A 22,916-nucleotide genomic window follows, 5' to 3' on the forward strand; every position below is an offset into this window, starting at 1 on the left:
AGAGGGAGAAGGACAGTGAGTTGACAGGTCTAGAGAGAAGGACAGTGAGCTGACAGGTCAAGAGAGAGAAGCACAGTGAGTTGGCAGGTCTAGAGGGAGAAGGACAGTGAGTTGACAGGTCTAGAGAGAAGGACAGTGAGTTGACAGGTCTAGAGAGAAGGACAGTGAGCTGACAGGTCTAGAGGGAGAAGGACAGTGAGTTGACAGGTCTAGAGGGAGAAGGACAGTGAGTTGACAGGTCTAGAGGGAGAAGGACAGTGAGCTGACAGGTCTAGAGGGAGAAGGACAGTGAGTTGACAGGTCTAGAGGGAGAAGGACAGTGAGTTGACAGGTCAAGAGAGAGAAGCACAGTGAGTTGACAGGTCTAGAGGGAGAAGGACAGTGAGTTGACAGGTCTAGAGGGAGAAGGACAGTGAGTTGACAGGTCTAGAGGGAGAAGGACAGTGAGTTGACAGGTCTAGAGAGAAGGACAGTGAGCTGACAGGTCTAGAGGGAGAAGGACAGTGAGTTGACAGGTCTAGAGGGAGAAGGACAGTGAGTTGACAGGTCAAGAGAGAGAAGCACAGTGAGTTGGCAGGTCTAGAGGGAGAAGGACAGTGAGTTGACTGTATCTATCTGTTGAATGTAATTGTCCAAAAGACATTTGTTACCAAATTTCTGTTGTGAGAGAAAGAAAAGGTACTGATTGAAAGTATGTTACTGTGCAAAATATGCATTTTTACCCGATAATATATAAGATTCAGTGACTACATTTCAAGCCAATTTGATTGGGATTCATCACCAGTAGCACGTCTTTGTTCCTGACGATGTTAGTGAATGGTCTTTGTTCCTGACGATGTTAGTGAATGGTCTTTGTTCCTGAAGAAGCAACCCTTTAACTGTGGTCATCAGCAAGCCAAACCTGTGAATAAATCACTTCCTCAATCTGAGAGCCTGGTCATTGTGCTGCGTCGTTCCAGGGGGAGTACAGTAGAACAATCAGGGATTTACAAACAGCAGCCACAGCAGCAGCAATAACAACATCCAGTCAGTAGATGGCAGTATAGGATAATCTGTACCAGATCCAGAAGTTAGTAGTAAAACAACAAGAAACACAATAAACATTTCAGCACGTTGAGCTTCCACTCTTGAGATAACTTTTAGTGCATAGGTTTATAAGTAAAATACATATACATTCTCTATTCTATATGCCAGACTATTAGGAAAACATAGTAGTAGTTATGTTCAGACTGCTAGAAAGAATGGACAATTCACTTGCATAAGAGCTTGCTTTATTTATTTTTATTATAAATACAACAAAAAGGAAACCAATTTTATATTGCACAGTTTATCAATCTGTATATATTGGCAGAGCTTAATGTAAAACAGCTTCAAACAAACACAAGGTAAATACCTCAGAAATGGCAACATATGCAAAAAACAACAGGTAAATACAAATAACTTATAAAATCATATGATATACTTATATCAACAAAATATATTACATACAAATCAAAAAAAGTTTTTGAAAGCAATAAGAAATGTTATTTAAAAAAACGACTCAAATTGCAGTGCTAATGTCAACACAAATAAAATGCATTTATTTAGCAAAATCCTCCTTACACAAATATTTGTCAAATATTCTAAATAAACTCAGAATGTCAAATTCATATTGATTGTTATTATGAATCAAACCAGTAAAGTAAGATAGCTTTTCCATCCTACAGCCACTGTAGGTCTCTGCATGCAGATCCCCTGGTTTAGCTAGGCTGCTGTCTGTACCATTACAATGCAAACCCAAACTCTTAGCATATTGTCATTTCTTTTTTTCCTTTTCATCTTACTGTCAACTCACACATGGTATATTTAACATTGTTGTAAAATGTTCTGTTTATTCAATATAGTTAAGAATAATTTTGGAATGACTATAGCCTGTTCTTGGTTAGGTTAGCTACATGCCCCAACCTTTCATTTAGCCTGGGTATCAGTCTGTTTGCGCTAACATTCCATTCCTTTCCACAACTTGCCATGCCAAATATCATGTCATGTTTGGCATATGACACAGAGTACAATGAGTGGAATGGTAGTACAAAACAGGTCTGGATTGCAGGCTTAATAAACTCATGATATTGATAGTTTTCATATTGAGTTACCATAGTTATCATCCAGAGTTTCTACAACTGACGTCTTGCACTGCCTTCCTTATCAATCCATTAGCTGGAAATACAAACCATGACGACTAAACCTGACTAGCCTGTGGTAGTAATTTTAAAAGTAGATCAAAGTAATTTTAAATCTTTGCCTTTGTTGAAATATAAATAAAATAGTTACCGAACAACAAATGGGATGGAAATCATTACAAGGATTGTTATTTCCTGCTGATAATGTGAAACGTGATTAAGAAACAAATTACAATTACAATGGACACATTTCACACAGTACGCAGAGTTCTGAAATTGCCCTTACAGACATGTAAACACATTATCAAATTAACATAGAACAATTTGTTGTTTTTGACACCTACATTGCATCAATAGACTACTGTGATGGGAGACCAACTATCTGTTATTATTACTAACCAACTAATCTACGTCCCAAATGGCATGCTAATCCCTTTATAGTGCATTTCTTTTGACCAGAGCCCTATGGGTCCTGATCAAATGTTGCGCACTGTAAAGGGAATAGGGTACCATTTTGGACGCACACTAAGATATGATGTGAGAGAGTCATGTCACGGTTTGGAACATAGAATTATGGTTCAACTGTCAAAATGGAGACTAAATGGGGGCGTCTTGTTCTTTTCAAATCTTTTCTGGAAATAAACTCTTTACATCACCCTTATATACAACAGTTTTTCCTTTTTCCTAGAAAAGTGTCCCAAGTTTGATATGTATTTGACATACAAATGTTGTATAAACGTTATTAACCGTAGGTTTGTTTATTGTATTTTTCACAGTTTTAAATATGACCAGTTGAATAAAATCGTACATTCATTTTTTTGAATCAGTGTTGAAAGAAACTGTCACTGTAGCACTATAACTGACCTCTTCTTCTAAGATCATCAATTGAAGTGCTTTTTCTCCACGTCTTATAACCTATATTTTAACCTGTCTCTCTCTAGACCTTAGTATATACAGTGGGGTCTGAAATTATTGACACCCTTGATAAATATGAGCAAAAATAACTGTATAAAATAAATAATTCAAATACTGAGCTATATTGTATAATAAAAATATAGATATTATTTTATAATAATTAAATTTCTCAGAGAAAGGGATTTTGTTTAACAAGTAATATATATATATATATTTTAAATGTAGGTTGCAAAGGGAGGGTATTACTGGAAATGTTTGAAGTTTACCAATAAACTACCAGCATTTTGGTATCTTTTAAGGATTTTATGTAATCTATCACACAACATCTAGTGGCCCTTTTGGGTACTTCAGATTATAACAGGTCAAAGATCATACCCCAAGACATTCTAACCTCCCATGTTATTGGTAATGGTGAGAGGTTAGCATGTCTTGGGGATGATCTTTGACCCTCTGTAACTTTCCCACTCATCATTATTCACTCAAGATTATCTGGAATCATGGTAGCATGCACATTAATTACGAAGTGTTTAGAAACTTATCATATTTTTATTTACAATAAAAGTGACTCCAAAATGACAGAATACATTATTTACCATTCATTTTTACCATTCTATATCTATCAGAAACACAACCTAAACAAACTGCAAATGCATCCAACAAGTTTGTAGAATCCTAAGCTTGATGTAGTCAATGCATGCTATGAATATGGTACCAAATACTACAACGTTATTTATAAGAATCTTTAGGGATCTTTAATTTTCACTCCTACCTTTTTGAGAATAGTTTTTTACTTGTTAAATAAAATCTCTTTCTCTAAGCAATTGTATTAACATAAAATAATTCTCACATTTTTGGGAGCATATAATATAGCTCCGTTTTTGAATTATTTATTTTATACAGTCATTATTGTTCATCTTCATCAAGGGTGTCAATAATTGCAGACCCCACTGTATTCCTACACTGTATTACTAATCTGGTAAACAGTTTATGGTTAGTTAGTTAACCTGTAGTTAACTTGTAGTTGACCTGTAAGGTTAGTTAACATTAGTTAACTCTTATACCGTAGTTAGCTAACTTGTATAGGTAGTTAACAGCAGCTAACCTGTATAGTTGGTTAACAGTAGTGTCCAGGTGTCCTCCAAACCAGCAGCCATGTTGTACTGCCTCTCTGTCTCTGTAACCCTCAGTATCTGTTCTGGTGCTCGTAGTGCCACCGGTTGAAGTCGATGTTGAACGCCACAATGCTGCCGGATGCCATGCCAGTGATGAGAGTCCTGGGGGAGGGGACACACACACAATACAGTATGCTCATCAACACAATGTAGACATACAATGTACCTCTATATGACCCATTACATTACTAACATGAACACAATAGGTGTGTGTGTGTATGTGTGTGAGTGAGTGAGTGTGTGTGTGGTGTGTGTCTGGTGTGTGCATGTATGTGTGTGTGAGGAAAGTGACGCTTGTGTATTGCTCCAAGGCAAGTGTGCTTTCAGAACCTTTCACTGCAATTTTGTTGTCTCTATGGCAACCGGTTCTATTTAAAGAAAACAAAGCTCACTGAACTGCAAACGTTCCGTTTCCCCAAATGTACCCTGACAAGCATGAAACACACAGGCCCTTTCAGTGTTACAGCCTACATACCGCTCTACCATGCACGTGCACACCACACACACACACACACACACACACACACACACACACACACACACACACACACACACACACGATCCTGTTGTAGAGGCAACCTGACTAGGTGGACTAACAGGACTAACCTCTGGTCGTGAGAGAGGTCCATGGCGCGGACACCAGCATCACAGCCTGGGTAGATGTAGAGTTGTTTGAAGTCACAGGCCTGCCACACCTCCACTACCCCGTTGTCTCCACCCGTCACCAGGTTCTGGCCATCACTACTCAGCATAATGGCCTAGGGAGCACATCATAATAATTATATAATAATAAATAAAATAAATAACATAAAAATAAATAATAATAACGACATCATCTAACTCAAATCACAGCCTAGGCCCTATGTAGAAAACTACTTTAGATATTTAGACCCTAGTCCCTATGTAGTGCACTAAGTTTGAATACTGCTGTCCAGCAATGATTACAAACACAATTTACTGAGCTTGAACAATTTAGATTTTTATATATATATATAATCATTTTGAATGAGATTCTACTGACTTTGTATATATATATATATATATAATCATTTTGAATGAGATTCTACTGAATTTGTATATATATATATATATATATATATATATATATATATATATATATATATATATATATTGCCCTATATGTTGTGCAAAGTCAGTAGAATCTCATTCAAAATGATTCACAGCTATAACGGCTGCCAAAGGTGCTTCCACCAAGGGGTGTGAAGACATATGCAATCAAGAATGCAATCAAGATATCTTAATTTAAATATATATATATATATATATATATATTATTATTCATTTGGAGAATGTTCTATAATTCTTTCACTTTGAAAATGTGGAGTAGGTTCTGTAGATCGGTGGAAACCCCCCCAATTGAATCCCTTTTTTATATTTAATTTTAAGACAGTAAAATGTGAAGACTGTGCAAGGCGTGTATAGACTTTTACCAGGTACATATTGTGTCTGTGGTCGTACCCGTGTTGAGTCGTTGACCTGCATCTGAGCCAGTAGTTTCCCGTTGATGCTGAAGTTACAGAAGAGTCCTCTCTCATAGCAGATGATACAGTGGCCCTCGCTGGACACAGATATGAGGCGGGGACACAGGCAGTTATCTGGGCCCTCCAGGGCCCGCAACAGGTCCCCTGTTATAGTGTGGACCAGACATGGCCCCTCTGGAGGGAGAGCAAGATAGAGTTACACACTAACACGCATGGACGCGTGCACACACACTATTTCAAGAATGTTTCTCAACATTCCACTCCTGAGATACTCAACATTCCACTCCCAACTGAGATAACTCAACTATGTACTGTGGCATGTGACATTATAATCCTATCAGCCAACTCACATACACTATATAAACAAAAGTATGTGGACACACTTTCAAATTAGTGGATTGGGCTATTTCAGCTATTTCAGCCACACACGTTGAAAGGGACTGCCAAGTGCTGAAGCGTGTAACACGTTTCCACTGCTCCAGAGTCCAATGGCGGTGAGCTTCACACCACTCCAGCCGTCACTTGGCATTGCACATGGGGATCTTAGGCTTGTATATGGCTGCACGGCCATGGAAACCCATTTCATGAAGCTCCCGACAAAAGGTTATTGTGCTGACATTGTTTCCAGAGGTAGTTTGGAACTCAGTAGTGATTGTTGCAACCGAGGAGAGACAATTTTTACGCACTACACGCTTCAGCACTCGGCGGTTCCGTTCTGTGAGATTGTGTGGCCTACCACTTTGCAGAAGAGCCGTTGTTGCTCCTAGACGTTTCCACTTCACAATAACAGCACTTACAGTTGACCGGGGCGGCTCTAGCAGGGCAGAAATTTGACGAACTGACTTGTTGAAAAAGTGGCATCCTACAACTGTGCCGCGTTAAAAGTCCTTCAGGAATACCATTCTACTGCCAGTGTTTATCTATGGAGATTGCATGGCTGTGTGCTCGATTTTATACATCTGTCAGCAACGTGTGTGGCTGACATAGCCAAATCCACTAATCTGAAGGAGTGTCCACATACTTTTTTTATATAGTGTATGTTTTTTTAAATACTGTGACTTCAATTTTATAGTACTTCTTTCTATAGTGCCTTGGGTGCGAGAAAAGTACTTTATAAACAAGATTAATCATTATTATTAGATGAAGGTGATTATACTGTAGTGCACTACTTTGGAACAGAGACATATGGGCCCTGGTCAAAAGAAGTGCATTACACAGGGAATAGAGTGCCATTTGGGACTCAGGCTGTCTCTGCTGACCTTTGGCTCCACTGATGACCAGTCCCAGCTCGGCACACACAGAGACACACACCACCTCATGGTCATGGCCGGTCAGCACAGCTCGCGGTGCCGGGTAGTCACCTGGAACACAACATAACAGTTGGGTTTTATTAAGAACAACATACCATGGCTTGGGATCGTTGAAACAGAGTGCACTGCACTGGAGGATGCACTTATTAGGAGCGACTGAGAAGAATGTAATGAACTAAGAACTGTCTGAAATAAGAGCATTCATCAGGACTCAAATGTGTTGTTATGTTGATAAATAACTGACCACAGACATTGTGAGTGACACTCACCCAGCTGCTGCCAGCGAGGTCCTGGTTAATTGTCATAAAAATGTTGTGACGGCAGATCATCCCCTTCCCCAACCACCCTCCCCTCACACTGTCCCATGATTGATGACGGCTGGGGGAGAGGCTAGTGAAGGGAGGTCCTGGACACCTGGAGTCTCTCCCCTTCTCGTCCCTCTCTCCTCTCCTCCCTTCTACTCCCTTCCACCCCTCTCTCCTCTCACCCCATATGTCCTTTCCTTCCTCTCTCCTCTCATCCCTCTTTCTTCTCCCCTCTCCTCCCTTTCACCCCTCTCTCTTCTCCAGTCCCTTAGAGGGTAGGACCAGAGCAGACCTGTCAGTCCCAGGACAGCGTGAGGCCTCCAGAGAGACCACGGACTCATTCAGCTCACCTGCCCTACAAAAGATTCAGTCAGCCTACACTGAGCCCCCCCCCCAGCTAGCCAACACAACCTCCCCACCCTGTCTCACATTGCAGTGGTATGGGCCGAGCTCGGCCTGAGAGGCAGGCGGGGGATTGAGCTGTAAGTTATTTTTATTTATCAAGAATGCGTACATTTCTCACTAAATTCTGAGCAATGGATAAATGGTAGCCTAATATTTGTTGTGTAGCGGGAATAAAAGGAAACACAGTCTACATGAGATCTCCTTACCAATGGCAAATGCATCTGTTCCATCATTAGGCACATGTTTCAATGTTTTTATTAGCCTACCATTATTATCATTCCTGTGTATCAAACGCCTCCATTTTCCTCAAAAGAACAATATTTGCTTGCAATACAGTTGATCAACCACTAGACGTGGTGAATACTCATGATCTGAGATTTGCATGGAGATAAGCAAAGTTTCCCATCAAGTTCAACATTGATAAATGTTGATAAAACACCTTTGTGGGAAAACTGGCGCTGGCCAGGTTTAGCCTGTTCTGTGCGCTGACTGGGCATGGACCTTGATAAATGAGGCCTGAGGTGTTAAGGACACATGCAGGCTGATGTACATTAGAGGGCACTGTTCTCTTCCTGCCAACGGTTACAACATCTTCAACTCTGTCAAAATTGAATCATATAATACTCTCCTACCTAGATTGCTGTGAACTGAAGTCTGACAAAAAGTATTATTGTTCATCTTAAAATTGTATCATAAATTATGATTAAGTGCTTTATTAATAATACAACTAAATAGCTCATATACAGTACCAGTCAAAGGTTTGGACACGCATACTCGTTCAAGGGTTTTTCTTTTCTTGTTTTTTTTACTATTTTCTACATTGTATAATAATAGTGAAGACATTAAAACTATGAAATAACACATATGGAATCATGTAGTAACCAAATCAAAATATATTTTTACTTCAAAGTAGCCACCCTTTGCCTTGATGACAGCTTTGCACACTCTTGGCATTCTCAGAAAAAGCTTCATGAGGTAGTCACCTGGAATGCATTTCACTTAAACAGGTGTGCCTTGTTAAAAGTTCATTTGTGGAATTTCTTTCCTTCTTAATGCGTTTGAGCCAATCACTTGTGTTGTAACAAGGTAGGGGTGGTATACAGAAGAGAGTCCTATTTGGTAAAAGACCAAGTCCATATTATGGTAAGAACAGCTCAAATAAGCAAAGAGAAACGACAGTCCATCATTACTTTAAGACATGAAGGTCAGCAAAAATGTCAAGAACTTTGAACGTTTCTTCAAGTGCAGTCGCAAAAACCATCAAGCGCTATGATGAAACTGGCTCTCATGAGGACCGCCACAGGAAAGGAAGACACAGAGTTAACTCTGCTGCAGCAGAGGATAAGTTCATTAGAGTTACCAGCCTCAGAAATTGCAGCCCAAATAAATGCTTCACAGAGTTCAAGAAACAGACACATCTCAGCATCAACTGTTCAGAGGAGACTGCGTGAGTCAGGCCTTCATGGTCGAATTGCTGCAAAGAAACCACTACTAAAGGACACCAATAAGAAGAAGAGACTGGTGGAAATCTGTCTTTTGGTGTGATGAGTCCAAATTGGAGATTTTTGGTTCCAACCGCTGTGTCTTTGTGAGATGCAGAGTAGGTGAACGGATGATCTCCGCATGTGTGGTTCCCGCCATGAAGCATGGAGGAGAAGGTGAGATGGTGCTTTGCTGGTGACACTGTCAGTGATTTATTTAGAATTCAAGGCATACTTAACCAGCATGGCTACAACAGCATTCTGCACTGATACGCCTTCCCATCTGGTTTGCGCTTAGTGGGACTATCATTTGTTTTTCAACAGGACAATGACCCAAAACACACCTCCAGGATGGGTAAGGGTTATTTGACCAAGAAGGAGAGTGATGGAGTGCTGCATCAGATGACCTTGCCTCCACAATCACCTGACCTCAACCCAATTGAGATGGTTTGTGATGAGTTGGACAGCAGAGTGAAGGAAAAGCAGCCAACAAGTGCTCATTATATGTGGGAACTCCTTCAAGACTGTTGGAAAAGCATTCCAGGTGAAGCTGGTTGAGAGAATACCAAGAGTGTGCAAAGCTGTTATCAAGGCAAAGGGTGGCTACTTTGAAGAATCTAAAATCTAAAATATATTTTAACACTTTTTTGTTTACTACATGACTCCATATGTGTTATTTCATATTTTTGATGTCTACACTATTATTTTACAATTTAGAAAAAAGTTAAAATAAAGAAAAACCCTTGAATGAGTAGGTGTGTCCAAACTTTTGACGGGTACTATGTGTTTCATCTGTAGTGAAGAAAACTGATATCAAACATCCTGGTTTGATTGATATGGAATATGATTAGTTGAAGTTCTCTCCATAGAAGAAACCTTCCTTTGCTAGGGAAGGTGCACAGTACAGTAAGCCATGTGTGTGTGTGTGTGTGTGTGTGTGTGTGTGTGTGTGTGTGTGTGTGTGTGTGTGTGTGTGTGTGTGTGTGTGTGTGTGTGTGTGTGTGTGTGTGTGTGTGTGTGTGTACCATGGGAGTGTTTTCTCCTGCAGTATAGTGCTGCGGCACCCTCTATTAATTGGAACAAACCAAGCTGAAATTCTTAATTATCTTCAGTAAAGATAATGAGAAAAACACTCACCTCAACCACAGCCCCATGTGACACCAGTTCATGCACAGTACACACAAATACATTATATATACGAACACGCACACAAACACTCTTACACACACACACACACACACACGTACGCGCACGCGCACACACACGCGCACACACACACACGCACGCACACACACGCACGCACACACACTGTTATTGTGTCTAAGTCAGACAAACGGTGAAGTGGTTGTTTTGAACACAGATAATTAGTGAGTATGAGGAACTAAGTGAGAAGAGCAGCAGAAATCAAATCACACTCTGGAGCTGAATAGCAAGACATCTGGAGTATTTTACTGGAACGCAGGTAACACACATATAGGTGCATATACAGTAGATGCATCTCCCTGTCAGGGCCGGCGTTATGTGGGGGCCCTAGGGGGCCTGGCCCGCCCTTGCCCATCCAAATAAAATATTGAAATAATGATCATTTATTTCACTGAGATGCGCACCGACAGAAAATGCATTAATCTCAGATAAAGCGTGCGAGTGAGCAAAACAGCACCCCTCTGTCTCTGTATGTGTAGACCATGTATCTAACGCTGTCTGGGCAAAGGGAGTATGGTATGTTATACTTTTTCTGGACAGACAGCATCAGATACATGGGCTACACATAGTAAGACAGAGTGTCGCTGTTTCGCCCGCTAGTTTCTGCAGCGAGGAATACGCCCAATGCGTTTCTATGGGCACAATATGCAGACCTAAACTTGTTGAAAGGCATTATATACAGATCTCTGGTTTCAGCCACTTGAAAATTAGAAAGGAAAGTTGGCGGGTGCACAGTGCACTGTTCGGATGCTGGCTTCCCCTAACGTAAATTGATGTTTTGCCAAAATTATATAATTACTCCTGTCTAAATAAAATCATTCAAAAGACTTTACCAGAGAGCTTGACTTAGCCACAGAGGATCATTGGCTCCTTCTTTTTAAATAGCCTATGCTTATTTGCGAAGCCAGAATTCGTGCAGCGTGCGTGGCTATAGGCCTAGGTGAACATTGAGTTGTGTCTGTGAGTGAAAAGCATTTCAAATGTGTTTAGATAATGTGTCTTGAGTACAAGAAGAAGGGCCATGCACTAAACTCTACAGAATGTGCTCTGCTGTCTCTTGCCAAATCTTGCACATTCATTGTTTCATTGTGTGAATTGTTTGCCCTTTGATTGTTGATTTTTATCAATTCAACATTACATACACACTGTTCAAAAGTTTGGGGTCACTTAGAAATGTCCTTGTTTTTTAAAGAAAAGCACATTTTTGTCCATTAAAATAACATCAAATGGATCAGAAATACAGTGTAGACATTGTTAGTGTTGTAAATGACTATTGCAGCTGGAAGCGGCCGATTTTTTACGGAATATCTACATACATGCGTACAAGAGGCCCATTATCAGCAACCATCACTCCTGTGTTCCAATGGCACATTGTGTTAGCTAATCCAAGTTTATCATTTTAAAAGGCTAATTGAAAACCCTTTTGCAATTATGTTAGCACAGCTGAAAACTGTTTTCTGATTAAAGAAGCAATAAAACTGGCCTTCTTTAGACTAGACGAGCATCAGCATTTGTGGGTTCGATTACAGGCTCAAAAGGGCCAGAAACAAATAACTTTTATCTGAAACTGGTCAGTCTATTCTTGTTCTGAGAAATGAAGGCTATTCCATGTGAGAAATTGACAAGAAACTGAAGATCTCGTACAACGCTGGGTACTACTCCCTTCACAGAATAGCGCAAACTGGCTCTAACCAGAATAGAAAGAGGAGTGGGAGGCCCCGGTGCACAACTGAGCAAGAGGACAAGTACATTAGAGCGTCTAGTTTGAGAAACAGATCCCTCACAAGTCCTCAACTGGCAGATTCATTAAATAGTACCCGCAAAACACCAGTCTCAACGTCAACAGTGAAGAGGCGACTCCGGGATGCTGGCCTTCCAGGCTGAGTTGCAAAGAAAAAGCCATATGTCAGACTGGTCAATAAAAAGAAAAGATTATGATGGACAAAAGAACACAGACACCGGCCAACATCCCGGAGTCGCCTCTTCACTGTTGACGTTGAGATTTTTTGCATTTTAATTAAGATTTTTATGATTAACCACATGACAATAATTTTGAGAAACTAAATAGGTATTATTGACGTGAAAGTGTTCCACAAAAATGCGCATACATTTTTTTTAAATAACTGGCACACAGATAGGTAGAAAACATAAGATAACTTGTAAACTTCCCCAAACTTGAAACTCACAAGCTGCCTATGGTCTTTATTATAACACCCATTAACAACATTTGAAGAAAAAAACGGGCCCGCCTATAGAAATCAAATGGCAGTCCAACTGATTCATTCTGGCGCCAGCCCTGCTCCCTGTCTCTGTCCATCATTCCATAAGAGTGGAAACCAGAATTTTCACTGCTGATCAAAGAATACTTCTATTAATATAATAATCTACCTTGATGAACTACAGCTCCGCAATGAGGTGCTGTAATTCATTTGAGCTGATATGAAGAGCTTCCTCTCTCTACCCTTGGACAGAGGGCAACTACTGGCTTCAGCTCATGGACAGGACTGTTACACTGTGTGTGTGTGTCTGTTTGTGTATGTCTGTCTCTGTCTGTTTGTGTGTGTGTGTGTACATGTGAGTGTGTGTTCTGACTTACTGTTGTTGGGGTTGTCTCCTATGATGTGGTGTCGTCCACTCCAGTACCACAGTAGCAGAGTAGCGTCTCTGGACCCTGACACGATATAGCAGTCTCCCCCGATGTAGCTCTCTGACCTGGCCAGACACGTCACCACGTCCCAGTGTCCAAACACTATCTGGGTCAGCTTACCTGCAGGACAGAGAGAGCAATATAAAGTAATGTAGACATACAGTAGTAATAAGGTAGGTGTATTATACGGTCTGTACTATTATCTGGGTCAGCTTATCTGCACAGAGACAGTATTATGATTTAAACCTTTGTGTCTAGGCCTACTGTGTGGAAGTAGTACAGTGTAATATAGTAGTAGTATAGTATTAGTATTATGGTGGTACTATAGTAGCTAGTAGTACCATGGTAGTATTACCTGTCTCGGTAGAGTAGACTCTGAAACTCTTGTCCCAGAAGCCACAGACCAGGATGTAGCGGTTGTCGGCGGTAACCACGAAGCAGAGTGTATTGATCTGGATGCTCTGATCCACCAGGTCTGTGATCTGACGCTTGTTACTCCCAGAGTTGTTGGCTACACCCAATCAGAGGGATAACTTAGTTAGTATTCAGTACAATGGTCTGGCCTGGACTCAGGGTTACACTCACCAATCAGAGGGATAACTTAGTTAGTATTCAGTACAATGGTCTGGCCTGGACTCAGGGTTACACTCACCAATCAGAGGGATAACTTAGTTAGTATTCAGTACAATGGCCTGGCCTGGCCTGGCCTCAGGGTTACACTCACCAATCAGAGGGATAACTTAGTTAGTATTCAGTACAATGGTCTGGCCTGGACTCAGGGTTACACTCACCAATCAGAGGGTCCATCTCTATGGGCAGGTGGTGGGCCTGTTCCAGGGAGTAACCTGGCGCTCCTCTCAAACCTGGAAACACACACACATTTCACATGTATGTTACACAAGCAGGTACGCACACAAGTATGCACGGCCACACACACACACACACAGAGCACCTGCTCCATGGTCAGAGGTTGGTTCATGAAGGTTCCATGAAGCTTATTGATTTCAGTTCCTGACTGTCAGGCTGAGTAGAGCTATGATCCCCTGGAGGGAGACTGGAGGGCAGAAACACAGCAGCATGCTGGGAATATGAAGCCCTTATTATTCTGCTCATTATTGTTGGAACCCAGAACCCTTTTCTTCTCTCCAACAGAAGAACATTGGAGTTGCAGCTGTGGTCCTTAACGACAGAATGTAAGGCTCCACTCTGGTCCTCAACTCTCTGTGTGTGTGTGTGTGTGTGTGTGTGTGTGTGTGTGTGTGTGTGTGTGTGTGTGTGTGTGTGTGTGTGTGTGTGTGTGTGTGTGTGTGTGTGTGTGTGTGTGTGTGTGTGTGTGTGTGCGCGCGCTCCAGTGACAGATGTGGAAGTGTGAAGAGAATCTGGTGCAGTTGCAGCCTAATTTCCCAGTAAGCTTTGCAGTGACCCTTGATCCTAAGGTGAGTTTGGTTCCTGAGAAGTGTGCGTGTGTGTGCGTATGTGTGTGTGTGTGTGTGTGTATGTGTGCGCCTGCGTGCGTGCGTGTTTGCGTGAGTGTTTTTTTCTTTGGAGCGTTGGGGGGTAATGTTGTTCACACATGCCTGAGGACCAACATGTGGAAGCACTCAGTCGCTCTTTACCTGACCAAGGGGTGTAGCAGAGTGGGTAGATATTGTCATGGCTTGACTTTAACATCAATCTGAATACTGTTATTTATCTAATTACCTAAATATGTTTAATTGTTACCCTATTCAATTAATCGTGTAACAATGAACTCACTAGGATCTGGGGCACCACGAGAGTGGTTCTTTAAAGAGTTACCATCTCCCGAATTAAACTCTAAAGGTCTTTACCTGTCAAGTCTATAAACAGTCAATTTATTAACCATAACCTCGTATCATATCATCATTCTGAACAGTCGTAACCTCCTTGCATCTGCAAAAACCAGAGCCTTACTTATTCAGTACAACACAAGTTGGTTTAAATATTTATTTACTAGCTAATTAAATGGTAACACAGGATAAACATACCCACTTAATACGTTAAAACAGGTCCCTAGCGGAACGACAACAACATGTCTGCTTGTTATAAAAGAGATGGAGGGGTGGGGGGCAAAGATGGACAAAGACACTTAACTTTGGTACATTTAGAAACTACTCTCACTTATAGTAATCATATACTTTGTACACGAACCACCACCCTCTTTGAGCAAGAAATCATGAATGTATTTACATGAAATGCAGGATCTCTCTCGGTGGACAGGGCCTTGGAAAGGGGGTTGGGCCTTTACGTGGCACGCTTGTAAGGCTCTGATTGTCCCAAAATGGTTCCAACAAGTCTTCTACTGTTGTTCTTCTCTGTAGTTGTCCAGTATCTGGTGACTTGTCGTGTAGTCCTGAACAGAACTACAATTGATTATTCTTCCATTCACTCCTGAAGATGCTTCTTTGAAGATAGGCTAGCCAGCCAGGTCGATGGTTCCCAGTGGGGTGGTGAGAGTAACGTAATACGATGGTTTGAGCAGAGTAACGTTAGTAGAATGGTCCCACTTAAATTTGCTTTCGAAGATACTTTAATTAGGACAGCAAATCAGCCGTACCAGTGATTGTCCGAGAGGTGAGTTTATCGTCTCTACCTCGTGTTGAGATTCAAAGTTCAGACCACTTTAAATGTGCAGCTGCATCTCAACGTTTTCTGGTCCGACATGTTAACCCAGTTTGTTCGAAAGGATGGTTCCATCAGGCTGACACACTCTCTGACCTCACTCAGGGGCGTGACTTGTCACTGTGCAAAGTTTATGTAACACAATTATCTCTTATGGCTCCTAAAATGGTTTATCCAGACCCAGGCTGCTACAGACCCAGGCTGTTACAGACCCAGGCTGCTACAGACCCAGGCTGCTACAGACCCAGGCTGCTACAGACCCAGGCTGCTACAGACCCAGGCTGCTACAGACCCAGGCTGTGTAGGTTAGCCTTGGTTGGTAAGGAGGGGTTTTACAGGGCCACTGCTGTGGTAGGTAGCACATGTGGTAGAACACGCAATTAGTTTTACAAGAGCATGTGTGTTCTGGCCTATGAGTGTGTGTGTGTGTGTGTGTGTGTGTGTGTGTGTGTGTGTGTGTGTGTGTGTGCGCACGTACACTACCGTTCATAGTTGTGGGTCACTTAGAAATGTCCTTGTTTTTGAAAGAAAAGCACATTTTTGTCCATTAAAATAACATCAAATGGATCAGAAATACAGTGTAGACATTGTTAGTGTTGTAAATGACTATTGTAGCTGGAAACGGCTGATTTTTTATGGAATATCTACATAGGCGTACAAGAGGCCCATTATCAGCAACCATCACTCCTGTGTTCCAATGGCACATTGTGTTAGCTAATCCAAGTTTATCATTTTAAAAGGCTAATTGATCATTAGAAAACCCTTTTGCAATTATGTTAGCACAGCTGAAAACTGTTGATCTGATTAAAGAAGCAATAAAACTGGCCTTCTTTAGACTAGTTGAGTATCTGGGTCATCAGCACTTGTGGGTTCGATTACATGTCATTTACAACATTAACAATTTCTACACTGTATTTCTGATCAATTTGATGTTATTTTAATGGACAAAAAATGTGCTTCTCTTTCAAAAACAAGGACATTTCTAAGTGACCCCCAAACTTTTGAACGGTAGGGTATATGTGTTCTGGTCTGTGCTTTCTGGCCTCTGTGTGTGTGTAGTACCCTCACCGACAGTGTTGTGCCAGCGGTTGACAGCGAACAGTCTGCTGCAGGTGACGGTGACAGCGGCAGGGACAGAGAGGTGTGGCAGGGTGTTGGCTGCTACATGTGTCACCGGGGAGTTGGAGGGGAACTTCAACACCATGATCACATCCTGCTGCATCTGGTCCTTGAACATCAGAGGGCTCTGGGGAAGGAAACACTATTGAGTAGAAGAGAGAAGAAGAGAGGGAGTGTGGAGGATGGAGGGATGGAGGAGGATGAGGAGAGAGAAGGGGACAGAATGGAGAGAGGTAATTAGTGTGGAGGTAAAACAGGTTTCAGACACAGAAGAGCTGCATGTACATGGTGGAGGAGGAGGAGGAGAGGAGGGGGGAGGAAGAAGAGGAAGAGGAGGAGGGGAGAGGGTAAGGAGGAGGAGGACAGGAGGGAGGAGGAAGGGGGGGAGGAGGGGGAAGAGAAGGGGGAAGAGGACCCCCCCCGAGAGTCTGATGGTCAGTCAGACAAACAGACATACATACAGACATATAGGCAGACACACCTACACAAATACAGACAGACAGACTGGGGTTAGAAACATGAGATGGAATTGTTGTTTATAGTACATGAAACATCAGGGACAAGGGTTGTCCATCCATATATCTTCACTTGCAAGCAAAGTCAGGGCAACATTTTCCTAATGCTAAATGTAGGTAATCTTTGTACTTTGCACAATTATTTTGCACTACAAAAATGTGTCCCTCAGTTTAGTTGACTGTATGGGGATAGCAAAAAGGACTAAACCAACAACGCGTCAGACACGTCAGATGGCTGTGGTAGAAATGGGTCAGTAGGGGGCACTCTTCCCTCTGCTCAACACAATAGACACATCAACTCCTCATTCAATGGAGCCATTGGAAATATGTTGGAAGCAATGGGGACTGGGGAGTTGAAATGGGGAGTGGGTACAAGGAGTGGAGGACATGGTAGAGAAGAGAGCATAGAGAAACCTTTTGGCAAAATATTCTCTGTCCCACCATGGAGAGATGGGACTCATACACACACCACAAAGACAACACACACACACACACCACAAAGACAACACACACACACACCACAAAGACAACACACACACACACCACAAAGACAAACACACACACACACACACACACACACACACACACACACACACACACACACACACACACACACACACACACACACACACACACACACACACACACACACACACACACACACACACAGATAGACAGAGATGCAGTGGAGAGAATTTTTCCAGCATGCCGTGTGTCTCACCAGGTGCATGGCCGAGCTGCGAGGAGGATGTGGCTCGATGAGCAACTGAGACGGAGTCTGTCCAACAATCAGAATCTGCTTCTCCATCGCCTGAGGAGAGAGGAGAGACGGAAGGGGAGGGAGATAGGGAGAGGGAGGATAGAGAGAGCAAGGGGGAGAGAGAGAGAGAGAAAGAGAGAAAGAGAGAGGGAGAGTGAGCGAGCGAGCAGGAAGGCGGGGGAGAGAGAGGGGGAGCGAGAGAGGGAGAGCGAACAGGAAGGCGGGGGAGAGAGAGAGCGAGAGAGAGGGAGAGACAGCAAGAAGGCGGGGAAGAGAGAGCGGGAAAGAGAGGGAGGGAGGGAGAGTGCGAGAGGGGGGATAGAGAGAGCAAGGGGGAGAAAGAGAGAGAGAGAGAGAGAGAGAGAGAGTGGGAAAGCGAGCGAGCAGGAAGGCGGGGGAGAGAGAGGGGGAGAGAGGGAGAAACAGCGATAGAGAGGAAGAGAGAGGGGGAGAGCAGGGGAGAGGGAGAGGGTAGAGAGAGAGACAGAGAAAGGGGGAGGAGAGGGGGAGGAAAGAAATAATAGAGAGAGGGGGAGACAGAGAGAGAAGAAAGATGAGAGAGGAAGAGGAGAGAAAGAGAGAGAGACCTGCTGTCACTATCAATATTCATCAAAGTGATGGGTCAATGCGTTACTTGACAGTGCAAGCAAATCCCAACTCAGCCGTGCCTCCGAGAAGGGTGGTCGTAGAGGGAGGAGAGGGGTGCACTCCCAATCCGCCTGGGTGCTCCCCCTCCCCCTTGCTCCCCCTTTCCTCCCCCCTCAGCCTGCAGAGTCATCCAAGTGTTAGTATGGAAGAGACAACCCTTTCCCTATTAACATGCTTCAGTTAACCATTCCCATCCCCATCCTGGGACCCTCCACACTAACGCTAACCTGGATTGACATGATGCTAGGACTGCAGCAGGCCCCACATCCATGTTATTGTGCCTGGAACAAAGGCAGAGAGCAAACACACACACATGCAGGCACACATAAATCACACACAGTACTAGACAGTACACACCACTCAGTATCTACAGCTTCCATTGGCAACCACATGCCACAGTGGAAGCAGTGTGTTCTGGGTAGAAGGTGATTCTTAGCCAGGACCGTCTACCTATAATCCCCGGGTCACTTCCCATCATGTATAGCACCAGATAGGTGAGGATCCCTGGTCAGTTGAACATCGTGGAACGCCAGTGGATGTTCCCGTGAGTCGTTGGGCGGCGAACACATTTGGCAACCATTATCAGTCAGTGGCTCTTTACTATGCAGTCAGTCAAGTAATAACCTAGTCCCATTATAGCTATTTTAGGTGAGGGCTGGGGTGAGGGTCACGAGTCTGTTCACATAATGAAATCTGAGCCAGAGATCTGAAAGAACCAGAGGGCCATGTGGAAAACATCAGCCGTTCTTCTGACCATTCATTCTATTCCAGAAAAACGTACGGAAGAATTCCTTCTTTTGGTTCTCCCGGAGAACCTTGGCTGTGTACAAGGTGCTCGATTTCTACAGGCAAAGGAAGAATGCGAGCAGAAAGTGCAGAGAGGAAGGGAGAGAGCAGGGAGAGAGAGAGTGAGAGAGAGCAGAGTGATTGAAGGTTATCTGAAGCGCATGTTTTCTCCCGACCATCACAACAACATGCTAATAGCTCTAATACTCTCTGCGGTCAGTGTGTCAGAAAGTCACGTGTATCTCAAACAGCCATCCTGAAGACTAAACAGGCAGTTCATTCATTTACGTCCCGCCTGCTTTAAGGCCCTGCCTGTCTTTTGGCTGATAAGTGACACGTATTGTGTAACTATCTGCTGATGTAGCTCCCAGCAACAACCAACCTGCCTGGACGAACACACAGGTATATCAGCAGCTATCACCTGGCCTGGGGGGCAGGCAGATGGACGGACGGATGGACGGACGGGTGGGCAGACAGACAGACAGACAGACAGACAGACAGACAGACAGACAGACAGACAGACAGACAGACAGACAGACAGACAGACAGACAGACAGACAGACAGACAGACAGACAGACAGACAGACAGACAGACAGACAGACAGACAGACAGACAGGTATAGTACTGACTCATCGTACCTGGGAAGTGGGAACTAACTAACACCTGTTCATCAACACCTTAACACCCACATAGAATGAATGCTCCACACACCAAATCAACACCGTTGGGTCATACACCTTAACACCCACATAGAATGAATGCTCCACACACCAAATCAACACCGTTGGGTCATACACCTTAACACCCACATAGAATGAATGCTCCACACACCAAATCAACACGGTTGGGTCATACACCTTAACACCCACATAGAATGAATGCTCCACACACCAAATCAACACGGTTGGGTCATACACCTTAACACCCACATAGAATGAATGCTCCACACACCAAATCAACACGGTTGGGTCGTACTAATAGATTGTGTTTTTCTGTGTAGTTGGGATCAGACTTTTTCTCTGGAAGTGTGATGACTGTACGTAGTTCTTAATTATCACATAATTAAATTCTAAAGGATCTATAAGAAACATTTAAGAACAAACATTAACCAAGGCACTACACGCACCCACACAAAGCCAAAATATATTATTTTGAATTCCATCCTTTCATACACTATTAAAACCTTGTTGTGAGGTTGAAGTTAACACGTTATGAAGTTAACATTTCCCATTGTCATTGGAACAATGTTAGTGACTTTGAGATGAGCCAGTGTGGATTGGCTGTAGGTAATCCTTTCACAACAGACAGAAGTTAGCCTGAAGGGTCTCTGTGAATGACCGTCTCTGAGTTAACATGTGAACTACTGTATGTAGAAGTACACCGGCTTGTCTCTAACAATGTTGTCACAACCACAGCTACCATCACCAGTAATCTGTGTCTTTTAAGTTATGTATAGCTTATCAAGGGATCTTCTTATAGCTGAGGTCAACTATTTAAACACTAGCATTCCAGAGCTGCTACTACGGCAAGGTGACTACAGTAAGCATTAACGAAAGCAGCATCAAAGCTTCTGTCATTAGGAGAACACCTTCATTGGGCTAGCACACATCCCACATGTTGTTTGTCCCTTCAATAGGCAGTAATGGGCCTTCTAACTGGAGGCTGTGTGACTGGCTGTCTGCAGGAGAACAGCCTCACTGATGAATAATTTGTCTGTTTGTGTCTGAGTGACACAGCAGGGTCTGTATCAGGGGGCTGCTGTCATGTTTTCCATATGAGAAGGCTGTCAGGATCGACATCAAGGCTGCAGTAGGACTCCTGTTCCAGCAGCGCGCCCAGTAGACCTGTCACTGTGCCCTCAGCCAACCACGGCCCGGACACCTGTCTTAGCCAACCACGTCCCGGGCGGCCCGGACAGCCCGAACGCATGTAACAGCAGCAGCCATCAGCTAGTCTAATCTGACACCTAGTCAGATGAATGATTATCTTTCAATCTGACTTTCTAATTCCTTGACATTTTAATGCCATCATTTCAGCGGTTAATGTCAGTGCTGCGGTTGCACCTGTCAGACATATGAACCAGAACCTGCCTGAAGCCAATCAACACATCCTAAAATGTTCTGGAGCCAATCAACACATACCAGAATGTTTTGGAGCCAATCAGCACATCCCAGAATGTTATGGAGCCAATCACCACATCTCAGAATGTTATGGAGCCAATCAGCACATCCACTCAGAATGGCTTACTGACTGACTGGCTTGCTGACTGGCTGGCTGACTAACAGACAGGCTGGCTGGGTCAGCTAAAAGAAAACCATGTTGGGATCCTTTGACTGGGAGCAGCTCCACACATGGCTGCCACTTTATTTCCACCAATACACAGGATCCCACTACTTTCACCATTATCAGGCGAATCGATACTTGTTGTGGGTGCCAAAAAGCAGCCTTTTCCCATAGGGTTCTGGTCAAAAGTGCTGCACTGTGTAGGGAATAGAGTGCCATTTGGGATGCAGATTTGATGTTTATCTCTAATTGTAGTGCTTGAGAAAGAAGGTCTGTTATCTGAAGCATTGAACTCTTTCTTCCTTCCGCTACATATCATCTCTCACAGACTCACTTGTTATTTTGCAGACTTGACCTTAGGTTCCTGTCTCTGAGTAAATGACAGGCAGTAATGAATTCACCTGCTATGGAGTAAGAATAAGAGGATCTGACGAAGGCATCAAGGTATTCAGGCGTACCTTAATTAGTACTTATCATATCTGTTGCATTTAGCTGAGCTAAGTCCTCCCTCCAACACACACAGACCCATGTTAGAAAGGACACAGCATCAACTGGCCACCGCCATTAGGCAGTATGAAGCCTCACAGTCAGCTTCCATCCCAACACTATCGCCTCGCAGGGTGGCAGACAGACAGCTTCCAAAACCTCACAGCCAGATGACTCCAATAATTGCCATTGTCTGAAAAAGCCTGAGAGGAAATAATGAAAACCAAAGCCGTTGTCCATATTGTTTGGTAATTAGGCAGCTGAGTGATTTGCATAGTGGTCACTTGATAGATAAAGGCGGCCCGGGAAGTGACGGGATATAAATGAGTTGTTTTGCAGACGGCAGATGGTGGATATCACAGGGAGAGGAGATCACACTGGAAACACCACACTGCTGCTGCTGCCAGCTGCTACTGCTGTACTGTAGTCTCAGCTCTCCTCCTCCTCCTCCCTCTCTCTCTACCTCAACCTCTCCTTCTCTCTCTCTACCTCTATCTTCTTCTCTCCCTTCCTCTCCCACTCTCTCTAAATCCCTCACTCTCTACCTCCTCTCTCTCTCTCTCTCCCTCTCTCTCTCTC

At 43.2% G+C, this 22,916-nt stretch overlaps 1 protein-coding gene across 3 annotated transcripts in view; it reads right to left on the reverse strand.

Annotated features, from left to right (window-relative positions):
• Positions 1-1,254: 1,254 nt before the first annotated feature.
• Positions 1,255-22,916, reverse strand: part of LOC106580977 (neurobeachin) — a 344,141-nt gene continuing 322,479 nt past the window's right edge. For all 3 annotated transcript variants that reach the window (XM_045703701.1, XM_045703700.1, XM_014162593.2), the window contains 9 exons: positions 18,095-18,184; positions 16,808-17,000; positions 13,891-13,962; positions 13,455-13,610; positions 13,049-13,219; positions 7,008-7,109; positions 5,726-5,922; positions 4,853-5,004; positions 1,255-4,348 (listed from right to left, as the gene is read on the reverse strand). In XM_045703701.1, the coding sequence (XP_045559657.1) occupies positions 4,258-4,348; positions 4,853-5,004; positions 5,726-5,922; positions 7,008-7,109; positions 13,049-13,219; positions 13,455-13,610; positions 13,891-13,962; positions 16,808-17,000; positions 18,095-18,184 (1,224 nt within the window). In that variant the 3' untranslated portion in view covers positions 1,255-4,257. The remainder of the gene's footprint in view (positions 4,349-4,852; positions 5,005-5,725; positions 5,923-7,007; positions 7,110-13,048; positions 13,220-13,454; positions 13,611-13,890; positions 13,963-16,807; positions 17,001-18,094; positions 18,185-22,916) is intronic.

The sequence above is a fragment of the Salmo salar genome, chromosome ssa20, assembly GCF_905237065.1.
Source record: "Salmo salar chromosome ssa20, Ssal_v3.1, whole genome shotgun sequence".
Lineage (NCBI taxonomy): Eukaryota > Metazoa > Chordata > Actinopteri > Salmoniformes > Salmonidae > Salmo > Salmo salar.